Source organism: Talaromyces atroroseus, assembly GCF_001907595.1.
Source record: "Talaromyces atroroseus strain IBT 11181 chromosome Unknown scaffold_5, whole genome shotgun sequence".
Classification (NCBI taxonomy): domain Eukaryota; kingdom Fungi; phylum Ascomycota; class Eurotiomycetes; order Eurotiales; family Trichocomaceae; genus Talaromyces; species Talaromyces atroroseus.
In genome coordinates this window covers 785,875-807,324 of record NW_017971437.1, presented here as the reverse complement: position 1 = coordinate 807,324, position 21,450 = coordinate 785,875, and the positions used below count along the sequence as shown (strand labels likewise).

The 21,450-nt window shown below is 47.9% G+C and overlaps 8 protein-coding genes across 8 annotated transcripts, besides 1 other annotated feature; 5 read left to right on the top strand and 3 right to left on the bottom strand.

Moving 5' to 3' along the window:
- Positions 1–490: 490 nt before the first annotated feature.
- UA08_04732 (hypothetical protein) lies at positions 491–1,495 on the bottom strand (the record flags this gene model as incomplete). The annotated part of the gene is made up of 1 exon (XM_020267034.1): positions 491–1,495. One exon carries the CDS (start codon positions 1,493–1,495, stop codon positions 491–493), a length of 1,005 nt encoding a protein of 334 aa, XP_020120179.1.
- Positions 1,496–2,025: 530 nt separating this feature from the next.
- On the top strand, positions 2,026–3,035 carry UA08_04731 (hypothetical protein; the record flags this gene model as incomplete). Its single annotated transcript, XM_020267033.1, has 2 exons — positions 2,026–2,143; positions 2,203–3,035. The coding sequence occupies 2 exons, from the start codon at positions 2,026–2,028 to the stop codon at positions 3,033–3,035; spliced, it is 951 nt and encodes a 316-aa protein (XP_020120178.1).
- Positions 3,036–5,212: 2,177 nt separating this feature from the next.
- Positions 5,213–9,344, bottom strand: UA08_04730 (hypothetical protein; the record flags this gene model as incomplete). The annotated part of the gene is made up of 4 exons (XM_020267032.1): positions 5,213–5,911; positions 6,532–7,221; positions 7,274–8,617; positions 8,676–9,344. 4 exons carry the CDS (start codon positions 9,342–9,344, stop codon positions 5,213–5,215), a joined length of 3,402 nt encoding a protein of 1,133 aa, XP_020120174.1.
- Positions 9,104–9,139: a repeat region (Identified by RepeatMasker using a combination of RepBase library and repeat library created with RepeatScout).
- Positions 9,345–11,134: 1,790 nt separating the features above from the next.
- On the top strand, positions 11,135–11,870 carry UA08_04729 (Charged multivesicular body protein 5; the record flags this gene model as incomplete). The annotated part of the gene is made up of 2 exons (XM_020267031.1): positions 11,135–11,200; positions 11,286–11,870. The coding sequence occupies 2 exons, from the start codon at positions 11,135–11,137 to the stop codon at positions 11,868–11,870; spliced, it is 651 nt and encodes a 216-aa protein (XP_020120173.1).
- A 249-nt stretch (positions 11,871–12,119) lies between these two features.
- Positions 12,120–13,951, bottom strand: UA08_04728 (Manganese transporter SMF1; the record flags this gene model as incomplete). Its single annotated transcript, XM_020267030.1, has 3 exons — positions 12,120–12,933; positions 12,990–13,261; positions 13,325–13,951. The coding sequence occupies 3 exons, from the start codon at positions 13,949–13,951 to the stop codon at positions 12,120–12,122; spliced, it is 1,713 nt and encodes a 570-aa protein (XP_020120176.1).
- Positions 13,952–15,269: 1,318 nt separating this feature from the next.
- UA08_04727 (hypothetical protein) lies at positions 15,270–18,044 on the top strand (the record flags this gene model as incomplete). The annotated part of the gene is made up of 4 exons (XM_020267029.1): positions 15,270–15,323; positions 15,398–16,429; positions 16,490–17,079; positions 17,141–18,044. The coding sequence occupies 4 exons, from the start codon at positions 15,270–15,272 to the stop codon at positions 18,042–18,044; spliced, it is 2,580 nt and encodes an 859-aa protein (XP_020120175.1).
- A 483-nt stretch (positions 18,045–18,527) lies between these two features.
- Positions 18,528–19,363, top strand: UA08_04726 (hypothetical protein; the record flags this gene model as incomplete). Its single annotated transcript, XM_020267028.1, has 4 exons — positions 18,528–18,653; positions 18,708–19,059; positions 19,123–19,250; positions 19,292–19,363. The coding sequence occupies 4 exons, from the start codon at positions 18,528–18,530 to the stop codon at positions 19,361–19,363; spliced, it is 678 nt and encodes a 225-aa protein (XP_020119949.1).
- Positions 19,364–19,902: 539 nt separating this feature from the next.
- Positions 19,903–21,314, top strand: UA08_04725 (3-ketoacyl-CoA thiolase, peroxisomal; the record flags this gene model as incomplete). The annotated part of the gene is made up of 3 exons (XM_020267026.1): positions 19,903–19,912; positions 20,001–20,439; positions 20,516–21,314. 3 exons carry the CDS (start codon positions 19,903–19,905, stop codon positions 21,312–21,314), a joined length of 1,248 nt encoding a protein of 415 aa, XP_020119950.1.
- Positions 21,315–21,450: the final 136 nt, after the last annotated feature.

Genomic DNA, 21,450 nt, shown 5'->3' with positions numbered 1-21,450 from the left:
GATCCAGACATTACAGCAACAATCAGAGGAACAGAAGGCACGTGAAGAAAAGCTCCTCGCTAGATGGAAGAGCAAAAGGTACGAGAAGAGAAGTTACTAAATCAGCTTTTCACGCTTCTTGAACATAAATAGATATAAGTAGAAATCTATAACCGCAAGCTTATCAATTTATTACCACAAGTATTAAGTAGCCCAAGCATTTCATTCCAAGGCGACACGCTAGAGAAACTAGACTTTTTCAGTCTAAATAACCAAGCTCAGTCACGTAAAGGAGATATCTCAAATGACCTGAGGTAAAAGTAGCGAGGTAATACGGCACTCTCCGACAATGATCTGATTAGAGGACAAGACGTGGACACTGGATATAGGTTTAGGTCCTACCTACTCATACTACAAGATTTCCCTAACCTGCCCTGATTATTGCTGACAGTAATCTTGGAAAGAGCGAGAGTATTCGTGTTATATCTTAAAATCGAAGCAGAATATTTTTTTAGCTATCCTCCTCATTTTCTAACTTCACCATACGCAAGCTCTCTGTCCAAAGCTTCTTCTGTCTCTCTTCATCAAATGCCCATGACGCATAACCAGGGCCCCAGGGACCATCGTTCGGATTGTACAGACCAGCAACTTGGCAGTTATCCAAGTACTTTCCGCCTTGACCCTCCAGTTCCTTCGCCACAGCTTCCCACACGGTCGTAGCGGCCCCTTGTTCAGGACTTTTCCAGTAGTTCGTTAATGCTTCATCGGTTCCCCAAGCAGCCTTCTGTTCATCCGTAACGTGACGGGATATATCGGTCTGAATACCACCCGGGTGCAAACTAAAAGCATGGAGGCCTTGAGAGTCATAACGTTTCTCAATTTCATTAGCTGTCCAGATACCAGCTGTTTTGCTCTGGCCGTATGCCTTCCAGGGATCGTATCCGTTCTCGAGGCTGATGTTGTTGAAGTTGACGCTCGAATACCGATGGGCGGCCGAGGATAGGATCACAACACGAGAGTTGAAATTGGGGGTCGATGAAGCTAGCAGGACAGGCTTGAGTAGGTGAAATAGGAGGAAATGAGCCAGGTGGTTAGTTCCAAACTGTACTTCGAAGCCATCTTCCGTTCGGCCCTCTGGGCACGCCATCACTCCAGCATTCTCAATCAAGATGTTCAGGGTCTTGCTTTTAGACTTGAACTCTTCCGCACAGATGCGAATAGACTCTAGGGAGTTCAGGTCAAGGTGCAACAGGTGAACCCGAGAACTAGTGACCATGTCGCCCAAACTGATCTTCGCTTTTTTGATATCACGGACCGTCAGATAAAGAGTAGCGCCAGTAACATAGAGTGCACGTGCCGTCTCGGCACCTATGCCAGAGGAGCAGCCGGTTATCAGAATAACCTTGTCAGACAACTTTCCTTCAAGGTTTTCGTCCTTGATGATTTGTAGTGCGGTTGGACGGGCGTCACCTGGACCTTTGGTTGACAGGTGAGCTGCAGCGTATCCGGAAGTCATGATTGCGGTAAATGAAAAAGCGTTTAATAGCGAATAGCGAATAGGTAATAGTAAAAAACAAAACAGATGGAAGTAAACAGACCTTTACCAATATCAGGCGAAAGCATCCCATTATTTAAATGTCCAGTCTTGCGACGTCGTCTTCATTTCCAGACCTGTATGACGTGTGACTATTTCTATCTCCGGGTAAGCGGACAAAGCACGGTAGGCATTTTTCCAATTTTACGGCACTATCAAGGCATTCAACGGTCGTCACTGGGATTGACCACTTTTTGCGAGCATTTTGTGCTGGTCGATTGATATTCTGTGGGTCTTGACAGATGGACGGACGCTTCCCCTAGCTGCCTAGCGGTCAGCATTTAGTGCGATGATTGTCAGGCCCGGGCTGATAGTTATTTGATACCACTCCAACTTTCTCCATGCCCAGTAATTCACTCGGTGCTATCGCTGGGAGCACAAGGAAAAGAGCAAGGTTTGTCAGTGATTAGCATGGTTCTTGAGGTAAATCTAACTTGTTCGGCTAGACAAGCATGGTGACTACCGAAACCCTCCGCTTGAGAGGACTACCCCCAGCAGATGACTGGTACGGTGTGTCAGATGCCAGGGAGCGAAGGAAACGGCAGAATCGGGTGAACCAGAGAGCCCACCGTGAGTCTTCGGACCTGAAAGTATATCTTTGATTGGTGTCTAACCACGCCATTAATCAGGATCCAGGACGAGACCTAAGCAAGACTTGACAAATCCAAGTCAGGTGAGGGATTTGAAGCCGTCCTTAATAGATCATGAGCCAATCCATCGGGTCCAGAATGACCCATCGGAGCAAGTTGAAAGACGCGAGCTTTCTCAGGTTTCTCTTCAACCAGTATCCTGCTTATCTGGGGCTTCCAGCCCAAATACAAGTACGAATGTAGTACTGTCCAGATTTTTGACATCGCAGGTCGCGAGGGTTAGCGCACTATGGCTCAAGATCCCCGGTTCAGATAAAAGGGAAATCTTGCTGGAGCAAGTGGCTCGATTTTACCAAAGCTATCGGCTCAACTGTCCGACAGCAGACCATCTGCTTACCCTGACAAAGGTGAACGTCCATCGCGGCTTTGTCAGCAATATGGAGGCTCTGGGCATTACCTGGGAGTGGATGGAAGATGATTCTATCTCCCCGTTCTGCATGGCAGGGCCAGCTTGTGATACTGAAGGTCTTCCGGAGAAATTACGCCCGACTGAAGTACAACGCAGAAATGTTCACCACACGTGGATCGATCTGTTCCCGTGTCCGAGGATGAGGGATAATCTCATTCGAATTGGCAACGACTGGGATGACGAGGACCTATGTATTGATATTATGGGATTCTGGGATGGGGCCTCAGCAGGGCCCTTTGGGTTGATCATCTGGGGAGAGGCGACTGATATAAGAAATTGGGAAGTCACCGAGGGATTCGTGAAGAAATGGGGCTGGGTCATACAAGGGTGCATAGATTTGATGTGGTCAACAAACTCCTGGCGAGCGAAGCGAGGCATAGGGCCGTTGTTTCCAATGAGTTAACATATACAGCTAGGAGAGCAAAATCAAAATAAATCTGGGACCAAGGGCAAGAATTAGGAAGATTAGTTAACGAGAACTACATAACTAACAGAAAAATACCGAGTATGAACAGATGGGTTGGCACAAGTGATGACACGGAAGAACTATCACATACCCGAGGAAATTCAAGGGCGTATAGAGACATGGCAAAATCACCTGTGCATCATGACTGGCCATTCGTCGTACTATGGAACAGAGAGGAAGAGCATTAGTTGGTCATTCTGTTTATTTCAAGTCTAGTATTCCTTTTTTTTCTTTTTTCCAACACCTCGCTTACTGCACTTCCGCGCAGCAACCCTTTAGTTCAAACGCCGGGCTAGCTTATGACATGACTAATCAAGTAGAGAAGATTAGTTAGAGGCGGAAGGAAATCTTAGAAGCAAGGACGCGATGAAGCGAGTTGAAGATGTCTCGTTTGTGCTTTTGTTTGTGGTCATGTGCCATGATATTCCTCTATCCAACGAATGTAGTCGCATCCGTCCCAATAATAGTGTTGTTAGCATTTCGTGAGACTTTCGCGACCATATTGTCTATGCCGTACTTGAACTGAAGGGCAGGTTTACGTCATCCCTGAGTTGGTCGGAATTCACTTATATATTAATCGTGATCGATTATACCTCCCACAGTCTTGGTTCGGTGCTTACCGTCTATCCCCCAGTCTCTTAAGAGTACAGCCTTCGCTATGCTGTCATCGACGGGGTACCGAACAATGTGAGAAGAAGGGGAATGTGATAGAGAGATAAAGATTCCGATCATGGATTGATACACCTTATCAAAACAGTCATTGGTGGGTTCCTATGATAGGAACCTTACTGGAAATGGATGCTCTTCGCATCGCTGGAAATAGACAACAGCACTTTCCCCTGCCGTCTCGGAGTGGCTTCGCACTCCAGCGCCTCCCGAATAGAAGACAGTGGGAACACAGCTGCTACCTTTGTTGCCGCGGTACCATCACGGATAAGTTGGAAAACGTCGTCCAACGCAAGCTGTATTGCATTGCGCTCGCTCGTATGAACCCAATCTCTTAGCCGAAACAGGACAATCCGCACTTCCGGACAAAAGAACCACCTCTCGGGGAGGGCCAAACGCCCGCACAAGGGTTCTGAACATTCCAGATCCGAGACGTGTAGAGACCAGAAGCTATGAAGTTGTCGGTTGGGCACTAGATCCTCGTGAGATGTGAGTTGTTTTCCAGGGTCGAGTCCGCTTTGGTTGAAGCATAAATGGGAAGAGTTGGGCTGAGGGAAGATTGGGTCCCCACATGTAACCTTCTTTGTGACTGAGCGACGTTTAGGGCATGCCCCGTGAAACCCTAATTTCCCTACGTAAACTCGTCGGCGAAGCCTCTTCTTTGGACCTCTTTGTTGGAATCCTACGCGTTAATAAGAAAAAGAGGATATCCTTTGAGCGTTTGTTATGGTTACGCATAGGTGCCAAATCAGGATACTGATGTTGCCTAGAGAACTAGTTATGGAAAGAGAGCGCACCAGTCATATCAGATATGGTGCTGTATCAATACAGCCCAATCCCCCAGCTAGATAGTTTGTTCTCTCATGCTTAATTTCTCGTAGACAGCTACCATCAGGAATTAAGATAGTTTCTTCGGCTTGAGCACCCCTGTTACGGGCTAGTCCCGCCTTATGTCCTCTATAAGGGCTTATTCGAATAGAAAACGCAAGGAAAGGAAAGGAAATAAGCAAGTTGTTAACGCGCATACAAGTTTCTATGGAAAGAGAAAGCTCTATGTTTATTCCTGACTATATCTAAATAACTAGGACAAGCTACTTGGTTAGTCAAATATGCTAATATTAGGGTTACTGGAGTTACGGCTCTCTTCTACTTGAAGGCAATGGAGTATTTTAGATGGAACATGTGCTACACCCTCGTGAAGTTCAGAAAGATACAACTATTGAAAAACTCGCAGAACAGAATAAATTGCATGCAACTAGTGTACAGTGGTATATCACGCATATTGCAGACGTTTATCTCAAACTAACCCCCACGGATTCGCTTCCGCAACAGATGCGAAAAAACGCAACCAAACAAATATAGTGGATGGATGCTTGGTTCAAATGATCCCCAGTCATGCAAGCTGGGAAGATGATATACAAAGCGGCTACTGAATGGCAAAAAAGTGCTTAATTTGAAGAGAATGACTTTCGTCCTGGAACCAGGATCTCGACAAGACCGTCCTCACCATCACTGCTATCGTCATCTTCGTCGTCATCATCAAACGAAGATTGTCCGTTTCGCCCATATGATCGGAACCCACCGTATCGATTAGCTCCGAAGAAGTTTGAATAGCCAAGTGATTCGTTGATTATAGCCTCTTCCTCTTCATCTGAATCCATCAGGACTGAGTCCGAGCTGGGACCGACCATTTCACCCATCTCGTCGTCATCGTCTTCGTCATCTACCTCCAGGGGTACACGAATCTTGCGCCTCAGCGTCTCCTTAAGCTCACCAGCAGCTTCATCTGATGAATTAGTTGACGGTGACCGGGGAGGCGTAAAGCCAGTGTGGAAAGTTGGTGAAGAAGGCTGGTCATTTGCGTCCATAGCCGAGAATTCAGCGGCAGGGAAATCAGGAGAAGTGCTCGAGTCATCTTCGAGATCAGCTATGATGAATGGATTTGACTGCCACGGTTCATCATTCTGGTGCGAGTCATTCGTACTAGAATGTTCTGTCGAGTTCTGGGCAGCAGCATCAGCTTGCTGTTTGTGAAGAGCTAATCGGGCAGCCAACTGGCGTCGTGCCCGCGATGGGACGATATTTAGAGGGGCAGGTGGGGGAGCCAGGATCGGTATAGGCTGGCTGGTCGAAGAGGATGCGGCCACCTGCAAGAAAGACATGTCAGCAACGATGATGTTTCATTTGTGCCCAATCGGGCTAATGACACGGTGATGTACAACGCAGCGTCCAGTTGAGCATGACCAACGAGGAGATGAAATAGTTGTAAATGTGTCACTAATCGATACATCCCAGATCTTCGCCTAAAATCTGCAAGGGAAAATGAATGTCATAAAGCAAGGAGATAAATGATGGGAGCAGCCACACAAGCACACAAGACGCCGGCCTAGGTACACTGTGGGATAGACACAGCACGATTCGATGCAAAAGGAACACAAGCAGCAGCAAGCGAGAGAAAGAGATGAAGAATAGAAATGGCGGGTTGCCTTCGCCACAGATTTTGAGGCTGGTAGAGTTTACAAGAAAACAACTCTCTTAAAACTCCCAAAACCCCTCTACCAACAACTCTCAAACCGTAGCTGTCCGTATTTCCCATGTATCGAGTCACGCTATTTCGCTTTCCCTGCCAAAAGAAAGGGGGGGAGGAGGAAGGTGGGAAAGAATGGGAAAACAAAAACTGGAGCAAGATAGATTTTGCGGATGGGATGGGAAATATCCGCTGTCATAGCTGCTGCATCTCGATGTCTGCAAAGAAAGTAGTACCCACATTTTCTGATCCGCTCTCTGCGGCGTTGTCCGTAAAGCCTTTAGTTTCATCGTCTTCTTGATCCTCCATCTCCTCGTCCTCATCATCACTGGAGCTTCCAAAGCCGCTAAGAAGGGAATTGCTACCTCCTAGGCCAAATGCCCCACTAGAAGCACTGCCATGGGTCATGGAATCGAAGTTCTCAAACCCAGATCCATTCCCCCCACCTCCTCCTCCATTAAGCCCAGCATTCGCGAGAGCATTTGAGCCAGTGAAGCCTTGTACAGCATTCATTACAGCTTGACGGTGGCCCATGACATCAGGTCTGACACCACCAAGTATGGCGTTATCACGTTCACGTGTCTCTGATAAAGTTCGTTCAACGTAATCTACCCAATTGGGATGCAACACCTTGTCCATAACACTCTGTGACAAAATCTCTGCTGGATGGCGCTCGGTGAATTTAACAACCTCCTCCGCTATCAACGTTAGGTGGCCCATATAACCGAGCCTCATGTTCCTGGCAGCTTGAGCCTCGTCACTATGTCTTTGGCCTTCAACGATCTTCTCTGTAATGCATCCGGCGTTAAAAAGATCGATAGCGAGAGAACGATTAAAACCTCGGTCCATCGATCCATTAAAGACTTGTTGCACGACATCATATACTACGTTATGCAAGAAATTGTTCCAGGGGAATCGGAAGAAAAAATCCTGGAAAATCGGTTAGATCTTCCGACATACTGGGAGTATATCATAAACTTACCAATATAGTAGGAACAACTTTGTGTTCCACAAATTGGAGCTTCAAGAAGTCTCCAACAACGGGCTGACCAGAGGGTTCGTACTGGATTTGGGGTGCGAACTCGTCATCAATTTGAGTGACGTGGGATCCGGCTAAAGGCTCCTCTTCGGTTGGGGCATCACTTGTATTTGAAGGTCCCCGAGACTCCGATTCCACACCTTGTGGGTCTGATTGTGAGGTAGAGGTAGATGAAGTTGTAGGGGTATCTTCGGGCAATGCTGGAGGTTGCTGGGCTTGCTCTTTGGGGACGTCGTCTGACGCTGAACCCTGGCTATCATTTCCTAAGGTAATCTCGCTCACAATCTCCGTAAGACCGGATGCACTGGGCGATGTCGGGTCAATAGACGAATCTGTAGGAGCAAAGCTTCCAGCCTCTAGTTTGCTAACGGGCTCACTCAAGGTTTCCTCGACTATACTGTCTTCAATATGAAGTCCATGTCCTTGAGATTGCGCTTGCGTATTCTCGGGTTCTGGCTGTTCCGCTGGCTTATTTTTCCTTATCGCGGAGTCGAGATCTTTTGACGACCCGACATCTTCAAAGCCATCGTCATCACTAGCGTTGGCGTTCTCTAGCAATCCAGACTGAGATTCAACTTTGTAACAGTGTTCTGATGCCCCAGCATTCTCGCTGTAGGTCATACCAGATACATCCTTCCTATTGAGATCAAAGGCTCCCTGTGTCCTCAGGTTTTCTCGCTCATTGTCCCGTTGTCGGATGTAATCTTCACTCCCGACCTCATTCAATAAGCCCATGTTACTGCAGTGGAGAAGCTCTGCCATGAGCTCGCAAGTTTTGAAGCGATCAAAGCCTAGGGGCTCGATTTTCACACCCCAAGCCGAGTTAAGCTGTCCACGGTCCACGACTTTCAACTGGCCATTCTCAACGACCGAATGTCTCGAGCTCAGAATCAACGTCATGAAATCAGGGATATGCTTTGAGAATTGACGAAGCAGGGTGCCTAGGTAGATAGGGTCATATATGCTTGGTGGAGCATCAGGTCCGCCAATGTTCTCGTCATAATCGGAGTTATTTTTACGGATGACTTCAATAACAATACCGACGCCCACAGTTAGCGAGTTCCCTCCCTGCAACATGGATTGGATAAGTTGTTCAACGCATGGAGCAGAGACCAGCTGCCTGGTAAGGCTGTTCGGTCCAATGCAGGATTGTTCGTTTTGAGTCGCGTTTGCAGAGATAGTGATTATTGCTTTCAGAAAATCTCCTGCAGACGTTTGGATGGAGGATGGGTGCTCGGACGATATGTATGACAGGAGAACAGGAATAAGACCCTCATCCTTCAGCCACTGCATTTATCTGTTAACTGTTGAAAACAAACTAGGCTGCTTGTGAGGTTTGACTTACGTCGACGATGCCTTGTCCACCTTCGACCTTTTCCAGGCTAATAATTTTCAAAAGTAGATCCATCACCATTGGGTTATCCACATGTTGTAGAATACCAGGAACAATGCCTGTCAGCGACTTGAAGAATTCCAGCATTTCTTCGGTTTTCTTATCGAATAGAACTTCATTCACTTTTGTAAAGTAGCCGGCTTGAGCGGTGTCCAAGGGCGCTGGTCGTTTCACAAAGTCCCAGAATTCTCGAAGATAAGCTTCATTGAGCATTATCGATTCTAGAATAGACCAGGTTTCTGACGACAAGATTTCGCACGCCACATATGCAAACTTGGAACGTTGCTTTTCAGCCCTTTCAAGATCCTCGGGCTCGAGGATGTCTTCCTTTTCATTCTCATTTTCTTGAGTATCGTGTCCGACGGGAGATTTCTTAGTCGCGTCAACGTCGTCATCGTCATCATTATCATCGTCATTAATTAAAGGCGGGGCGATCACATAGTCCAGCAACTTCTTGAGTATATGGTCCTCCCTCAAATATTCTATGAGTTTCGTATTATGTTGTTTTAATTCCGAGATGAGCTCAGGTTCGTCCAATAACTCCTCGAGGCTGACATCAGGCTTATCGAGAAGGGTGTCGACCGTGGAGATATTTGCGTACCCCCCGAATCGCCAGAACATCGTGAAATATAGGACAATGGACGATCGGAAAATAAAGTCATGGAAGTATTATCTAGATGCCAGTCGAACGGTTCCCCTGTCGTGACGTAAAAGGGGAATTGATTCCCCAGTTGCGATGCGGAAGAAGGAAAAAAAAAATCGTAAAGTCGCTCTCTATGCGCGCCCTTTTGATGCAGTTATACTCTACCGAAATCTGCCTATATGTTGGTCGGATATAGTGATACAAGACGTTTCTCGCTCGTAAAAGGGGTATTATGTCTGTCGTATTCGGCGTTCGTTATTCGTTGCAGAAAGAGGGAAAGAGAAGATCAAGCACACACAATCCGAGCGACCGCGCGCTACCGAGATTCGAGGTTAGTTCAAGGAAAAATTCAACAAATGATGGATGGAATGATATATATAAATCATCGACGAGTGCCGGCAGGAGAGTATGACAAGCCAGCCCGCATGACCGTATCAATCTGGGGAAGGGCGATGACAGTTCTCTTACCGTCGGATGTAAAAGGAGTGACACAGGGAAAGTGGACAAAGTACGCGACTGGGGCATGTGCGGAAAGTAATTTGGTTCGCTGTCACGCTGGGACAATGGCAGTTGTTCCCGGCCACTCGACTCGGGGAACAAAGGCAGGGAAAACGAATAAGTTGAAGATAGGGAAGGAGGGATGAGGAGTCGATGGAGACTGGTGAGGCTGAGGCTTGGTGTGTGATGTTTGATGAAATTAGCTCCCTCCCTAGCTATGTTGCTGAGTGGGGGATATTTATCACAGAGTGACACAGGAGTGTGCCGTGCTCGCGGATGGCACCAGAGACGCACAGAGAAGAATCGAGGAAACGACAGTCGTCCTGGCAGTGCGCGCGGTGGCTACCTGGTCCTATCGAAGAACTCGCGGTAGATGTAGATGGTGTTTGTTCAATAAGCTCGGTGGTTGGCAGGGGGGAAGGGACGGAGTTGTGCTTGCTGTGCTTGCTTCAGCTACTTTGGGCGCCGATGCGCCTAGCCTATTAGGATTAGGTAATACCCCAAGCACGAGACCTTGGCTTGCCTGCCTGAGAAGTTAGGCTTGCCGTCTTGCGTGTTTATGCCGGGTTATGTTATGTTATGTTATGTTATGTAGCTAGGATCACCTGGCGCGTACGGCGGTAATGCACCCTACTCTTAGTTGGAAGACATGCTGTGCTACGCTATATACATGTCTACGTCGTATCTTTATTGTGTGTATTGGCTTGTGCTACCTATAGCTACGAGGATGAATACCTTGACGGGGTGTATCTATTCAATGAGCCATGATCAATCACCAAGTCCCTAAAAATATTGACTGCCAATGCAAGTATGTCTGAATACTGTTCAGCTGCCAATAACTAGTTAACTAACTTATGTTTATATACACGATCACGTGGCTCTAGAAGCCTGTCTGCCTGAGGCACCGATGACAGTCTAACCCGATGTATTGCTAGTCACCCGTGAAGGCAGCCGCGGTCTGACGTCGTCCCTCATATCAACACAAGAACCGATGCTGATAGACTTCTGATCGAAGATGATTACTTTCCGACAACTGTGCTACTCCAGAGTATTCAAAAGCAACATACCGTCTCGTTCAACTTACCTTGTCTGATGGTGCTACTATCCGTCACTAAATAAACGGAGGCGATTGACGCCAAACGTTCAGCTGTTGCTACCCCTCCACCGAGTAATCTCACTGCCTGGTCTTTTGGAAACACACTAGGACCATTACACAACTTCGCCCCAACGTTCAATTTCAGTTTGAAAGTCACTGGAACAATCGGCAACCATGAACCGGCTATTTGGCTCTAAGAACACGGCTCCTAAGCCAACCCTGGATTCAGCTATCACAAACGTAAGTAAAGAGTCATTTGACATCCTTGCCCCTGAGTTACATGTTAAAGCAGTGAGTTTATGCTAATCCATCTCTGTTTTGATAGGTTGACAACCGTGTAGCAAGCATCGATGTCAAACTTGCCGCGCTAAACTCCGAACTCTCTACATATCAAGCCCGCCTAGCCAAAATGCGAGATGGGCCCGGCAAGAACGCATTACGGCAAAAAGCGCTCAAAGTGCTGCAGCGGAGGAAGCAATACGAGGCACAGCGCGATCAGCTATCGCAACAATCGTGGAATATGGAACAAGCCAATATGATGCAAGACAATCTGAAGAACGTAATGACGACAGTCGACGCAATGAAAACGACGACAAAGACGCTGAAAAAGCAGTACGGGAAGATTGATATCGACAAGATAGAGCGTATGCAGGATGAAATGGCGGATTTGATGGATATTGGCAATGAGATCAACGAGAGTATCTCTCGATCTTATGATATCCCCGAGGATGTCGATGAGGCCGAGCTGGATGCCGAGTTGGAGGCGCTAGGGGAGGAGAGCTTATTTGAGAACCCCATGGGCGAGGAGGCAATGCCGAGCTTTTTGCAGGATGAAGTTGCTCCGCCTACCTTTATTGATGAGCCCCCAGAACAAGGAAAAGTCAAAGAGGCGGCCGGTGGTGTTGGCTAATACGTAATCTGTTCTTCATCCACGTGACTTTGGTTGTAATTTGCACACCTAGGTACTTGATGTTGATGTTATCGCCTGCCTTTTTATTTAAAGAAGTAACATCGTTATGAGTAGTACTTGACATCCCTCTATTTCATCGCCCCCGAAAAAATTAAAAAATCAGACGCTATGCTCTAATACATATTAATGAAATTCGTCAAGTCATATAATTTCCATCGTACTTCGAAAGATTAGGCATCGTAAATATGTTCAGGCCAGCCCAAGTCCCATCAAAACCAACATAGCGATGTCCATGACAGTAATTGCAAGCCAAATCACAACTGCCAAGACCGATACAGGCCAGCTATTGCGCATTTTCACGGCCTGTGGCGATGGTGTATGATTTTCTCTATCGGGGTTGCTTTGCACCGAGTCTTCAACGGTCATGAATTTATTCCGAGCGGTGAAGTAGATAAGCGGTGCAACGACGAATGGCAGGATGACGCTGAGCACCACTTGAGATGCATTCAATGCTGCATCTAGTCCATCTCTGCCCACGGCCGCAGCGATGATGATACTGGGGATAATGCTTATGATACGTGTGATTAGTCGGCGGATCCATGGTTTACAAGACCACTGAATCATGCCTTCGCTGATCATCTGTCCGGCTATGGTGCAGATAATTCCAGCAGATAAACCGGAGAGTAGCAGGGCCAATGCAAAGATGGTGCCAGCGGCCGGTGCAATGGACTGGGATAGAAGCGAATATAAGCCAAATAGATCCGCGTCAGCAGCCCCGGGGGTTCCATAAAGAGCTGCAGCGGCAACGATGAGAATGGCGCTGTTCACAAATAAAGCAAACGTGAATAGACACAGAGTAAGCTCCACGATAGAATATTTCAAACAGCCACGAATGGCATGAATCGAAGGGCGATATGTTGTATCGTCGTCACCGCCGCTAGAAGGCTCAGCATGTCCGGCTCCAATGTCGAACTCTTTGAGCCGTGGTTGGACAGAGCCGCTGCCCAAAAAAAGGGAATGCGGCATAACGGTTGCACCAAGTATACCGCAGCTTTGATAGAGACTGATTCGCAAGTTAGACGGGTCTTGGAGATGGAAATTCTTTGGGGACACACTTACCCACTACTTTTAATGACCGCTGAAGATGGAAGATAGCCTCGAAAGACTTGTCCCACAGATTCTATCTTGAGCAAGGATAGCTGGATACAGAAACATATAACGACAGCGAGCACAAGGGTCATGACGAAAAACTCGAAAGCTCGCAGCGCCCACATGGATCCATATGGCCTGTAAAATAATAAGAGAATCAAGACATCGGCCACAGTAATGACGCATCCTGCGACCAGAGGTATATTGAGCAGCAGATTGAGCGCAATCGCTGTGCCAATCACCTAATAGACTGTCAGACGCCAATGAACAGTGAGCGGAAGTAGAAAACAGAGAATGATATCTACCTCGGCAATGTCAGTGGCGATAATAGCCGCTTCTGATAGAACATAAAGGGGAAGTGACAACCATTTTGGAAGGTGAAGTCTACAATTCTCCGCCAGACTGAGCCCTGTAACACTTCCAAGTTTGATACACAGAGCCTGCAAGAAGACGGCGAAGACATTGGACATCAGCACGACAAATAGAAGGGCATATTTGCTAGTAGCACCAGCGGCAGCATCTGTCGAATAATTTCCAGGATCGATATACGCGACAGCTATCAAGAATCCCGGTCCAATGAATGAAGCAAATTTAGCGATAGGGCGCAAAAAACGAGAGACTAGTATTACTGCCACGGAATATTTGCTCCTAGGTTGGTTTCGCTCGTCTGGAGTAGGCGCAGTGTTGGTAGCCACGGCTGTTCCCTTCGCAGGAGGAGACGAATGTGTCGTTTCATTTGGGTTCGGCATCACGGCTATCTGCCCTAGAGCGTCTTCTAATGCTGGCGTCTGTAGTTGATGGCCTCTTCGATCTCGTAAATTGATCATACCATTGAGGTCTTGTCGTGTCGTCGCCTCTGCATTGAGCGACGGCGGATTTTGGTTCCATCCGGGATGGTCGAGGGTCTCGTCAGTTCTTGATGTTTGATTCATCTTGGCCGGAGGGCTGCAGCATGCTGGATGTGCAGGGTCCCTACATGCAACCTTTACAACGTGTACGACCTCGCTATATGTCTTCGAATATCACGACGGTTACGTTGTGTTCCAGACCTTGGCCGCCCGATTCTGCCCGCCTTTTTTGCTTGCCGAGTGTAATAAAATACACATGATTACGTGGATGAACCCACGCTTGCGGTCGAAATAAAGTTTAGCTATAGCAAGCCTCGGCGAGCGGACACGCAAAAGCCACGTAAATTACTAGCGTCGATAATTACGGCTTGTGCCGAAACCGACATTCAAACTTCGCTGCACATTCATGGCGTCATTGGGTATATGAGCAGGAAATTTAGATGTGATGTGTCTTCGGCAGTCAGGCAGTGGTGCGTTATGCTTGAATTTCTCCGGTCCTTCTCCACAATCCCAGATTCTGGACGTGCGACTTCAACTTGTGTTGACGAACAAACCAAGGTACTACGTACAGCCATGTACTACCATGCACAGAGAGATCTTTAGGCGACGGATATGTTGATAACAATTATGCTGCACTACTAAGGTTCACTCACTCGACGCAAAGGACGTTCCGAGGATAGTCCAGTCATTCAGCATGCTGGCCTGATCCTCTCGTGTTTCCACTGATCTGCCTGTTACGTATGAATGTGCATTCTGGGCATAGCAACAGACGAACAAAGAGCGGTCTGGTCTGTTTGTTTTGAGTTAGCAGAGGCATGCACGCCTCTATAACTTACCTAGGCAATCGACCCTATGCCTAGGGGATTGCATGACAACAAACAACCCCAGACCGAATCGGAGGCACCCCGCGCAGTCGACGATATGATGCGAGGGGTCACGATATGCTATTGCTGATAGTAGTTAATTGTGCCTGGTGCGTGTAGAGCTCTAACGAAGTATCTCGATGCGGTCTGCTTCCACAGGCAACACAGCCAGTAACTATATCCATAGCCTTACTGCCTGCGGAATGGAGTCGTGTTCGTGTTTACATGTTAATATAACCATCCATGAACTAATTATAATTGATTGTAATTCATTAATATAGAAAAATAAGGTAGAAGCGTTGCTATCGATAACGCAGCGTTGCCCCCAGCAACGGGCTAGTGTTTACCTGCACGGGGCCGGAGGTTTCAAGCAGTCGCAGCACGCGCGGCGGAGATGATAACTAGTCAACTAGTGAATCTTAAACTCAGGCTCCCTCGAGCATCGCTCCTCAACGGTCTTGTTGTTCCTTCCTGTCTTGCTTTCTTTCTTTCTCACCAGCACTGCCTGCGTCCATCGTCGTCGTCGTCTTCTCTTCTTCATGTCTTCTTTTGCCTGCGCCCTTGCTTCTGTTCTTGCGGAATCCGTTCCTGTTGTTTGTTTGTCGTTGCTGCTTGCGTTTGCATAACTTTCTACAGAAGAGGGCGTTTTTGAATTACATCGTTGCAGGTACCCTTTGCTCCAAGTACAACCTCGTCATTGTTCTGTAACGATCGGATTCAAGCTGAACAACCACAGACCATGATCTCCAACGCTCAGCACCCGGCCATCTTCGATGATGCGAGCCGATCTCCATCCAAGCCCTCGATGCTGCGCTCCATCTTGCCCTCGAGGCAACACAGAAAGTCCCCCTCGACCGGCGATGCGTTGCCAACGGTCATGCCAGGAACGAGCTTCCTCGGTAATGCGGGCTTCCTTCCAGCAGACCACCCTCATGCTCAGCCACTGGGGGAGAGGGCACACAATCGAGATGCCGCTGGCCCAAAGCCCACGAAGGAGGGGCTGCATAAGAAGACGAAGAGTTCTGTATCACTCAAGTCTCTAATCAGAGACCGTGAGAAGAGAGATAGCCAGCGGTCGTCAGGAGACTCCACGGATAAGGGGTCGTTTGAGAAGAAAATGAGGAAGATGAAATCCACGGCCAGTCTGTCGGCTCTCTTGAAGAGATCACATCGAGACCGCAAGGGCGGATCTGTGAGCGAGCCCAAGGAAAAGGAAAACCGGCGCCCAACATCAGAAGTCATCTCGCCAATCTGGGCTCAGTTCGCTACTCAGCCACAGGAAGACTCGGTGGGCAATGTTTACGTCCCCCAAAATGGGAGGTCACTAGAAGAGGAGGTCTCTTTATACACGCCCAAACAGTACTCCCCTTCTAACCAACGGAATTTTTACGACTACCATCAACCCACCCTAGCACGAAAACCCAGGCCTAAATCGGATTATGTATCATCCGGTACAACGAAAGTAAAGGAGATGTTGGGCCAGATCCAGCGAGTTCCCTCGGGCAAACAGCGTCATCCAGAGACGCACGTCGAGAATCCCAACTTGTCTGATGTTAATACCAGCAAGGAATCCAAGAGGAACTCTAATCACAACAGCGGTCGCGTAATGGCTGTTGTCTCGGCACTCAATGCGAAGGAAGTTGATACACGTAAGGATCCGGACAACAAGCAAATCGAGAGCGAATTCGAAAAGCTTTTGGTAAGATGACAGAGCCCTAACCCCAGTGAATACTTTTGGCAAAGACTGACGGGATGCCAGGACGCACGAAACATTCCAATGAATATGCGGGATAAAATGAGATCCCTGGACACCAACATCAAGGCCGACTTTATCCAGAAGAATCGAGCTGAGAGCTCGAACCCAAACTCGGCAACCTCGAGCACCTTCGACAGCGCCGGCCGTCGGGGCAGGAAAGATTCTCGTTCTGCGCCTTCGCAAACACGTGACAAGAGCCTGCGCTCGCTGTCTCGGGCTCGGTCACCCTTCACGAACTCAAGGGGCGATGCTTCGCCTTCTAAAAAGCATCAAAAGTCAGATAGTGCTAGCTCTTTCAGGCGTCCAAGATCCATCGATCACGGGCGTCCATATTCATCGATGCTTCCTAGCGCATCAAACTCTGCTACTTCATTGCATGCTAAAACCCACACGGACACGTCGGCGGACCCTGCAGACTTTATTCACTATTTGAGAGAGGTCCAGAAACCAGAACTGGTCGAAGTGGGCAAACTTCATAAGCTTCGGATCTTGCTGCGGAATGAGACTGTAGCATGGGTCGATTCATTTATTGCGGGTAACGGTATGGATGAAATCGTCATGCTGCTATACCGCATTATGAAAGTTGAGTGGAGGTATGTATGGATTGTCAGAAAAGTTTGTCACTTGGTTTGTACTGATATTTGTGGCTTGTAGAGAGGAACACGAGGATAATCTGCTCCACGAAACTTTGCTCTGCCTCAAGGCACTCTGCACAACATCAGTTGCCTTGCAGAGGCTAAAAGTGCTAGGCAAGGAGTTGTTCCCCGCATTGCTGGGAATGATATTTGACGAGGAGAAAAAGGGACCGAGCGAATTTACCACGAGAGGGGTAATTATCAGCATTCTATTTGCTCACCTTTCAACATCCCCAGCCGATGAAAGGACTGACCGCGCTGCCGAGATTCTCAGCTACCTGCGCGACCCTACTCCCAATAAACAGCAAGTTGACTTTATTGCAAATATCTATCAGCCTCGTCCATACCGTGTGTGGTGTAAGGAAGTGACTAATGTCACTCGAGAAGTGTTCTGGATCTTTCTCCATCATTTGAATGTGGTTCCCTTAAACCGTGGCGAGGAGACTACCGCCCAATTGGAAGAGGATTACTTCAAGAGGCATTTCCCTGCACCTCGCCCTCCAGTACCAGCTGCTCCATATGTTGGTGGTGTTGAGTGGGATGCCACAAACTACCTTGCAACGCACATTGATCTCATGAACGGCCTCATCGCGTGCCAGCCCACGAAAGAGCAGCGAAATGCTCTCCGCGAAGAACTGCGCGCTTCGGGCTTTGAGAAGGCCATGGGAGGAAGCATGCGCACTTGTAAGGAGAAGTTTTATGGAGCAGTTCATGATTGTTTGAAAACCTGGGTGTCTGCTGCTCGTGAAGATGGATGGGATTACCGATTCGTCCGCGAGGGACCAGAGCCCGGTTCTCCAACCAAATCTTCTCTCAAGGCTTCGAGCAAGAAGCAAACTGAAGAGCCTCCGAGGTTGGCGCTTGACATGGACTTGGAGAAAAAGTCCCCAAATCGTGCTTCCGACATTGGCGGATGGATCTGAGTATTTCAGGTCGCATGGCACGACTTTTCCTTTGTTTTTGTTTTTTTTCTTAATGTTCTTTTTCCTTTCATGTGTTTCTAATTTATACTGGGTTTTGGTGTTAGTGGGAAGGCGTTAGAGGCATTGGAGCTTCATCATATATGCATTGAATATCTTTATAGTTGGTCCTTTGTGAAGCCAGCTTTACTTGCACCCTGGATTTAGCATGCACATTAGCATGATCATGACCATGACCATCAGGGCGTATAACGATTTGAGGAATGAATTGACGAATTTTTTCTTTTCTTTCGCTTATCTATTGGCATTGACAATTAACTGCAACTCGTAATTTTAAGTTGGAGTCAATCTTCTCTGTATATATTGCCCAAAAGGGTTTAGATTAGTTTTATCTCGGCGCGAATTTAACCATCGCATTTCCACCTCACTTCTTTTACCAGGTCAATTCTTGTCATTCCTCTATTCTTTCTATAGAGCACAATAAATATGGCGAATATACGACCTCTATTCTCATTAGCCGAACTGGCCGCTCAGCGAAGCCTACGCCCGTCGTCGTCACTTGCGATCGCATACAGAAATTATCGTTGCTGTTGTCAAAGCTCGTTATCTCAGGTGAGCTCGTCTCTCTGTTCTAGACAGTCACAAAACTAATTTGACGAATATTAGAAAAACACGTTCAATACGATACAGTCTCACCCAGTTCCCTCCGCGCATCGATCCTATTCAGCCACATCCTCCATGCTCTCGGGCTCCTCGCCCTTTCGATTGACGTCGACACCCAAACAACACGCGGACACACCTGCTGCTGCTGTTGAAGAAGAAGTCGAAATTGAAGAGGAAGATGAAGGATACTATAGTCCATACAAGCCCAAACGCCAATGGCCACCGGACATGTCGAAACTGTCGCCCAAACATCAACTCCGATTAGAACGCAAATATAGACGTCGAGCGGCGCTGAAATATGCTAGGCCACGATGGGTTAAGGCTACGAAATTGGTGCAGTGGGGTGTTATTATATGTTAGTTTGCCCTGAACCTGACCACCCGTCTTCATAATAGCTACGACTAACAGAGGTTCATAGTCGTGGTGATTTATTCGGTGCTGTTTATGGAATGGGGCAAGGAAGGAGAGGAGCATCCGTTCGAGGACGTGAGTGATCTCTTCTATATTCTTACCTCCCCCGTCCCCGAAGATTTTCTTCTTGCAGAGGTACCTAGGTATATATCGCATTGGATACTGATTGATTTTAGTTCCGCAAGGATTTCTTTGCTTCGTTCAATTCGCTATTCTCGACGCCTCCGCCGCCTAGAAGGAAGGAATAATCAAAAAAGGAGAAAAAGAAAAAAAGAAAGAAAATAGCATCATGGTCGACTGATTAGTGATCGTCAAGCATATGAATCGGCAACACGGCGCCGACACAAACGACATCTAACGACTGCCGAGCGGAGGGTATATCACAGACCAACCAGCGTCCTTGTATTCTACATAGGAATCCACATAGCTCAAATATGAAATCACAGCTTGTACGTGGCAAAATCAAAAGGACGTAAATTGGCATATGATCTTCACATGCATGGGGAAATGGTGCTGACTCAGCAATGATGTCGGACCTCGCTCACGTGCCATTAGGCCAGCAGCCAATCAAGTGCGTCGGCGTCATAGCTGCGACACGGAAAAACGTTGATACGGCGTGCCTCGGCTTGTTGAACAAGTCCGGCTAAACTGGCAGTCCGACAGTATCATTACAAAAAGAGCGCATTCTTTCATCTGTTTCAAACCTTGTGTATGTGAATGCTGCTAATTTTTACGACTGTTGAGAGAAATAATAAGAGTTTTATCTGCATTTCACATCTCCGTCATCATGGCTCTAGGTAAGCAAGAAGAGCTAGCAAACTAGCTATACTTCACGATAACCGCCACATGCTCCAGAGCGAAGACTGACACTTGCTTGCCCCATAGCTCACCAACGTCTAAGCCAAATTTCGTCTCACCTCTCAGGCCAAAAGACCAATATCACAGCGAAACACCCAGATGATATCGTCGTGACTGCCGCTCTGCGGACGCCCTTTACAAAGGGCGGAAAGGGCGGATTCAAAGACACCGCGGCTGCGGATTTGCTTGTTGGTGCTTTCAAGGGTCTTATCAGCCGTAGCGGGATTGATCCAAAGCTTGTAGAGGATATTGCTGTCGGCTCGGTGCTTGCACCTGGAGGCGGAGCCACTGAGTTTCGTGCCGCGGCGCTGGTTGCTGGGTTCCCGGAATCTGCTGCTGTTCGAAGCTTGAATCGTCAATGCTCGAGTGGCTTGCAGGCTGTGGTGGATATTGCCAATGCCATCAAGACGGGCATGATTGATATTGGGGTTGGTGCTGGTGTTGAGAGTATGAGTTCTCAATATGGGTATGTCTCTCGCTCACCCGCCCACTCCCCAAATATCCATAACTACACAAACTATGAAACTAACCGTATAATTTAGTCCCGGTGCAGTAACCGAGTTCTCCGAACTCCTCGAGAACCACATGCAGTCTGCAAACTGCAAAGTGCCCATGGGCGTGCTCTCAGAACAAATGGCCAAGGACCGCAAGATCGCGCGCGCTGAGCAAGACGCTTTCGCCGCATCCTCGTACCAAAAGGCCATCAAAGCCCAGAAAGCAGGTCTTTTCGACGAGGAGATCCACCCCCTCGACGTCAAATGGGTTAATCCCAAGACCGAAGAGGAGAAAACCATCACCGTCAAGGCCGACGACGGTGTCCGCGAGGGCATCACGCCCGAGTCCCTGGGCAAAATCAGACCTGCATTCGCCAAGGACGGTAGCATTCACGCCGGTAATGCATCGCAAGTATCCGATGGTGCTGCAGCGGTTCTTCTGATGAAGCGCTCCACGGCTGAAAAGCTGGGGCAGAAAATCATTGGCAAGTTCGTCGCTGCTAGCGTGATTGGCGTCGAGCCATTGCTCATGGGCATTGGTCCGTGGAAGGCTATTCCTATCGCTCTCGACAAGGCTGGTATTTCCAAGGAAGATGTTGATATCTACGAGATCAACGAGGCGTTTGCTTCGCAGTGTGTTTGGTGTGTGAAAGAGTTGGGTCTGCCGTTCGAAAAGGTGAACCCGAAGGGTGGTGCCATTGCATTTGGTCACCCTCTAGGCTGCACTGGGGCGCGACAGGTGAGTACGCTACTTACGGAGTTGAAGCGTACCAATAAGAAGATTGGCGTTACTAGTATGTGTGTTGGAACGGGTATGGGAATGGCAGCTGTCTGGGTTGCGGAGTAAATTTCTTTCTTTCTTTCTTTTTCTGTTGTTGGCGTTCATAAAGTCGACGTCAATTCTTGGTTATGATACGATATATGTACATATTATGAAAGCATCGGCTGTGTTATTATAGTTATAAAATGTCTTCCGTCCGTTG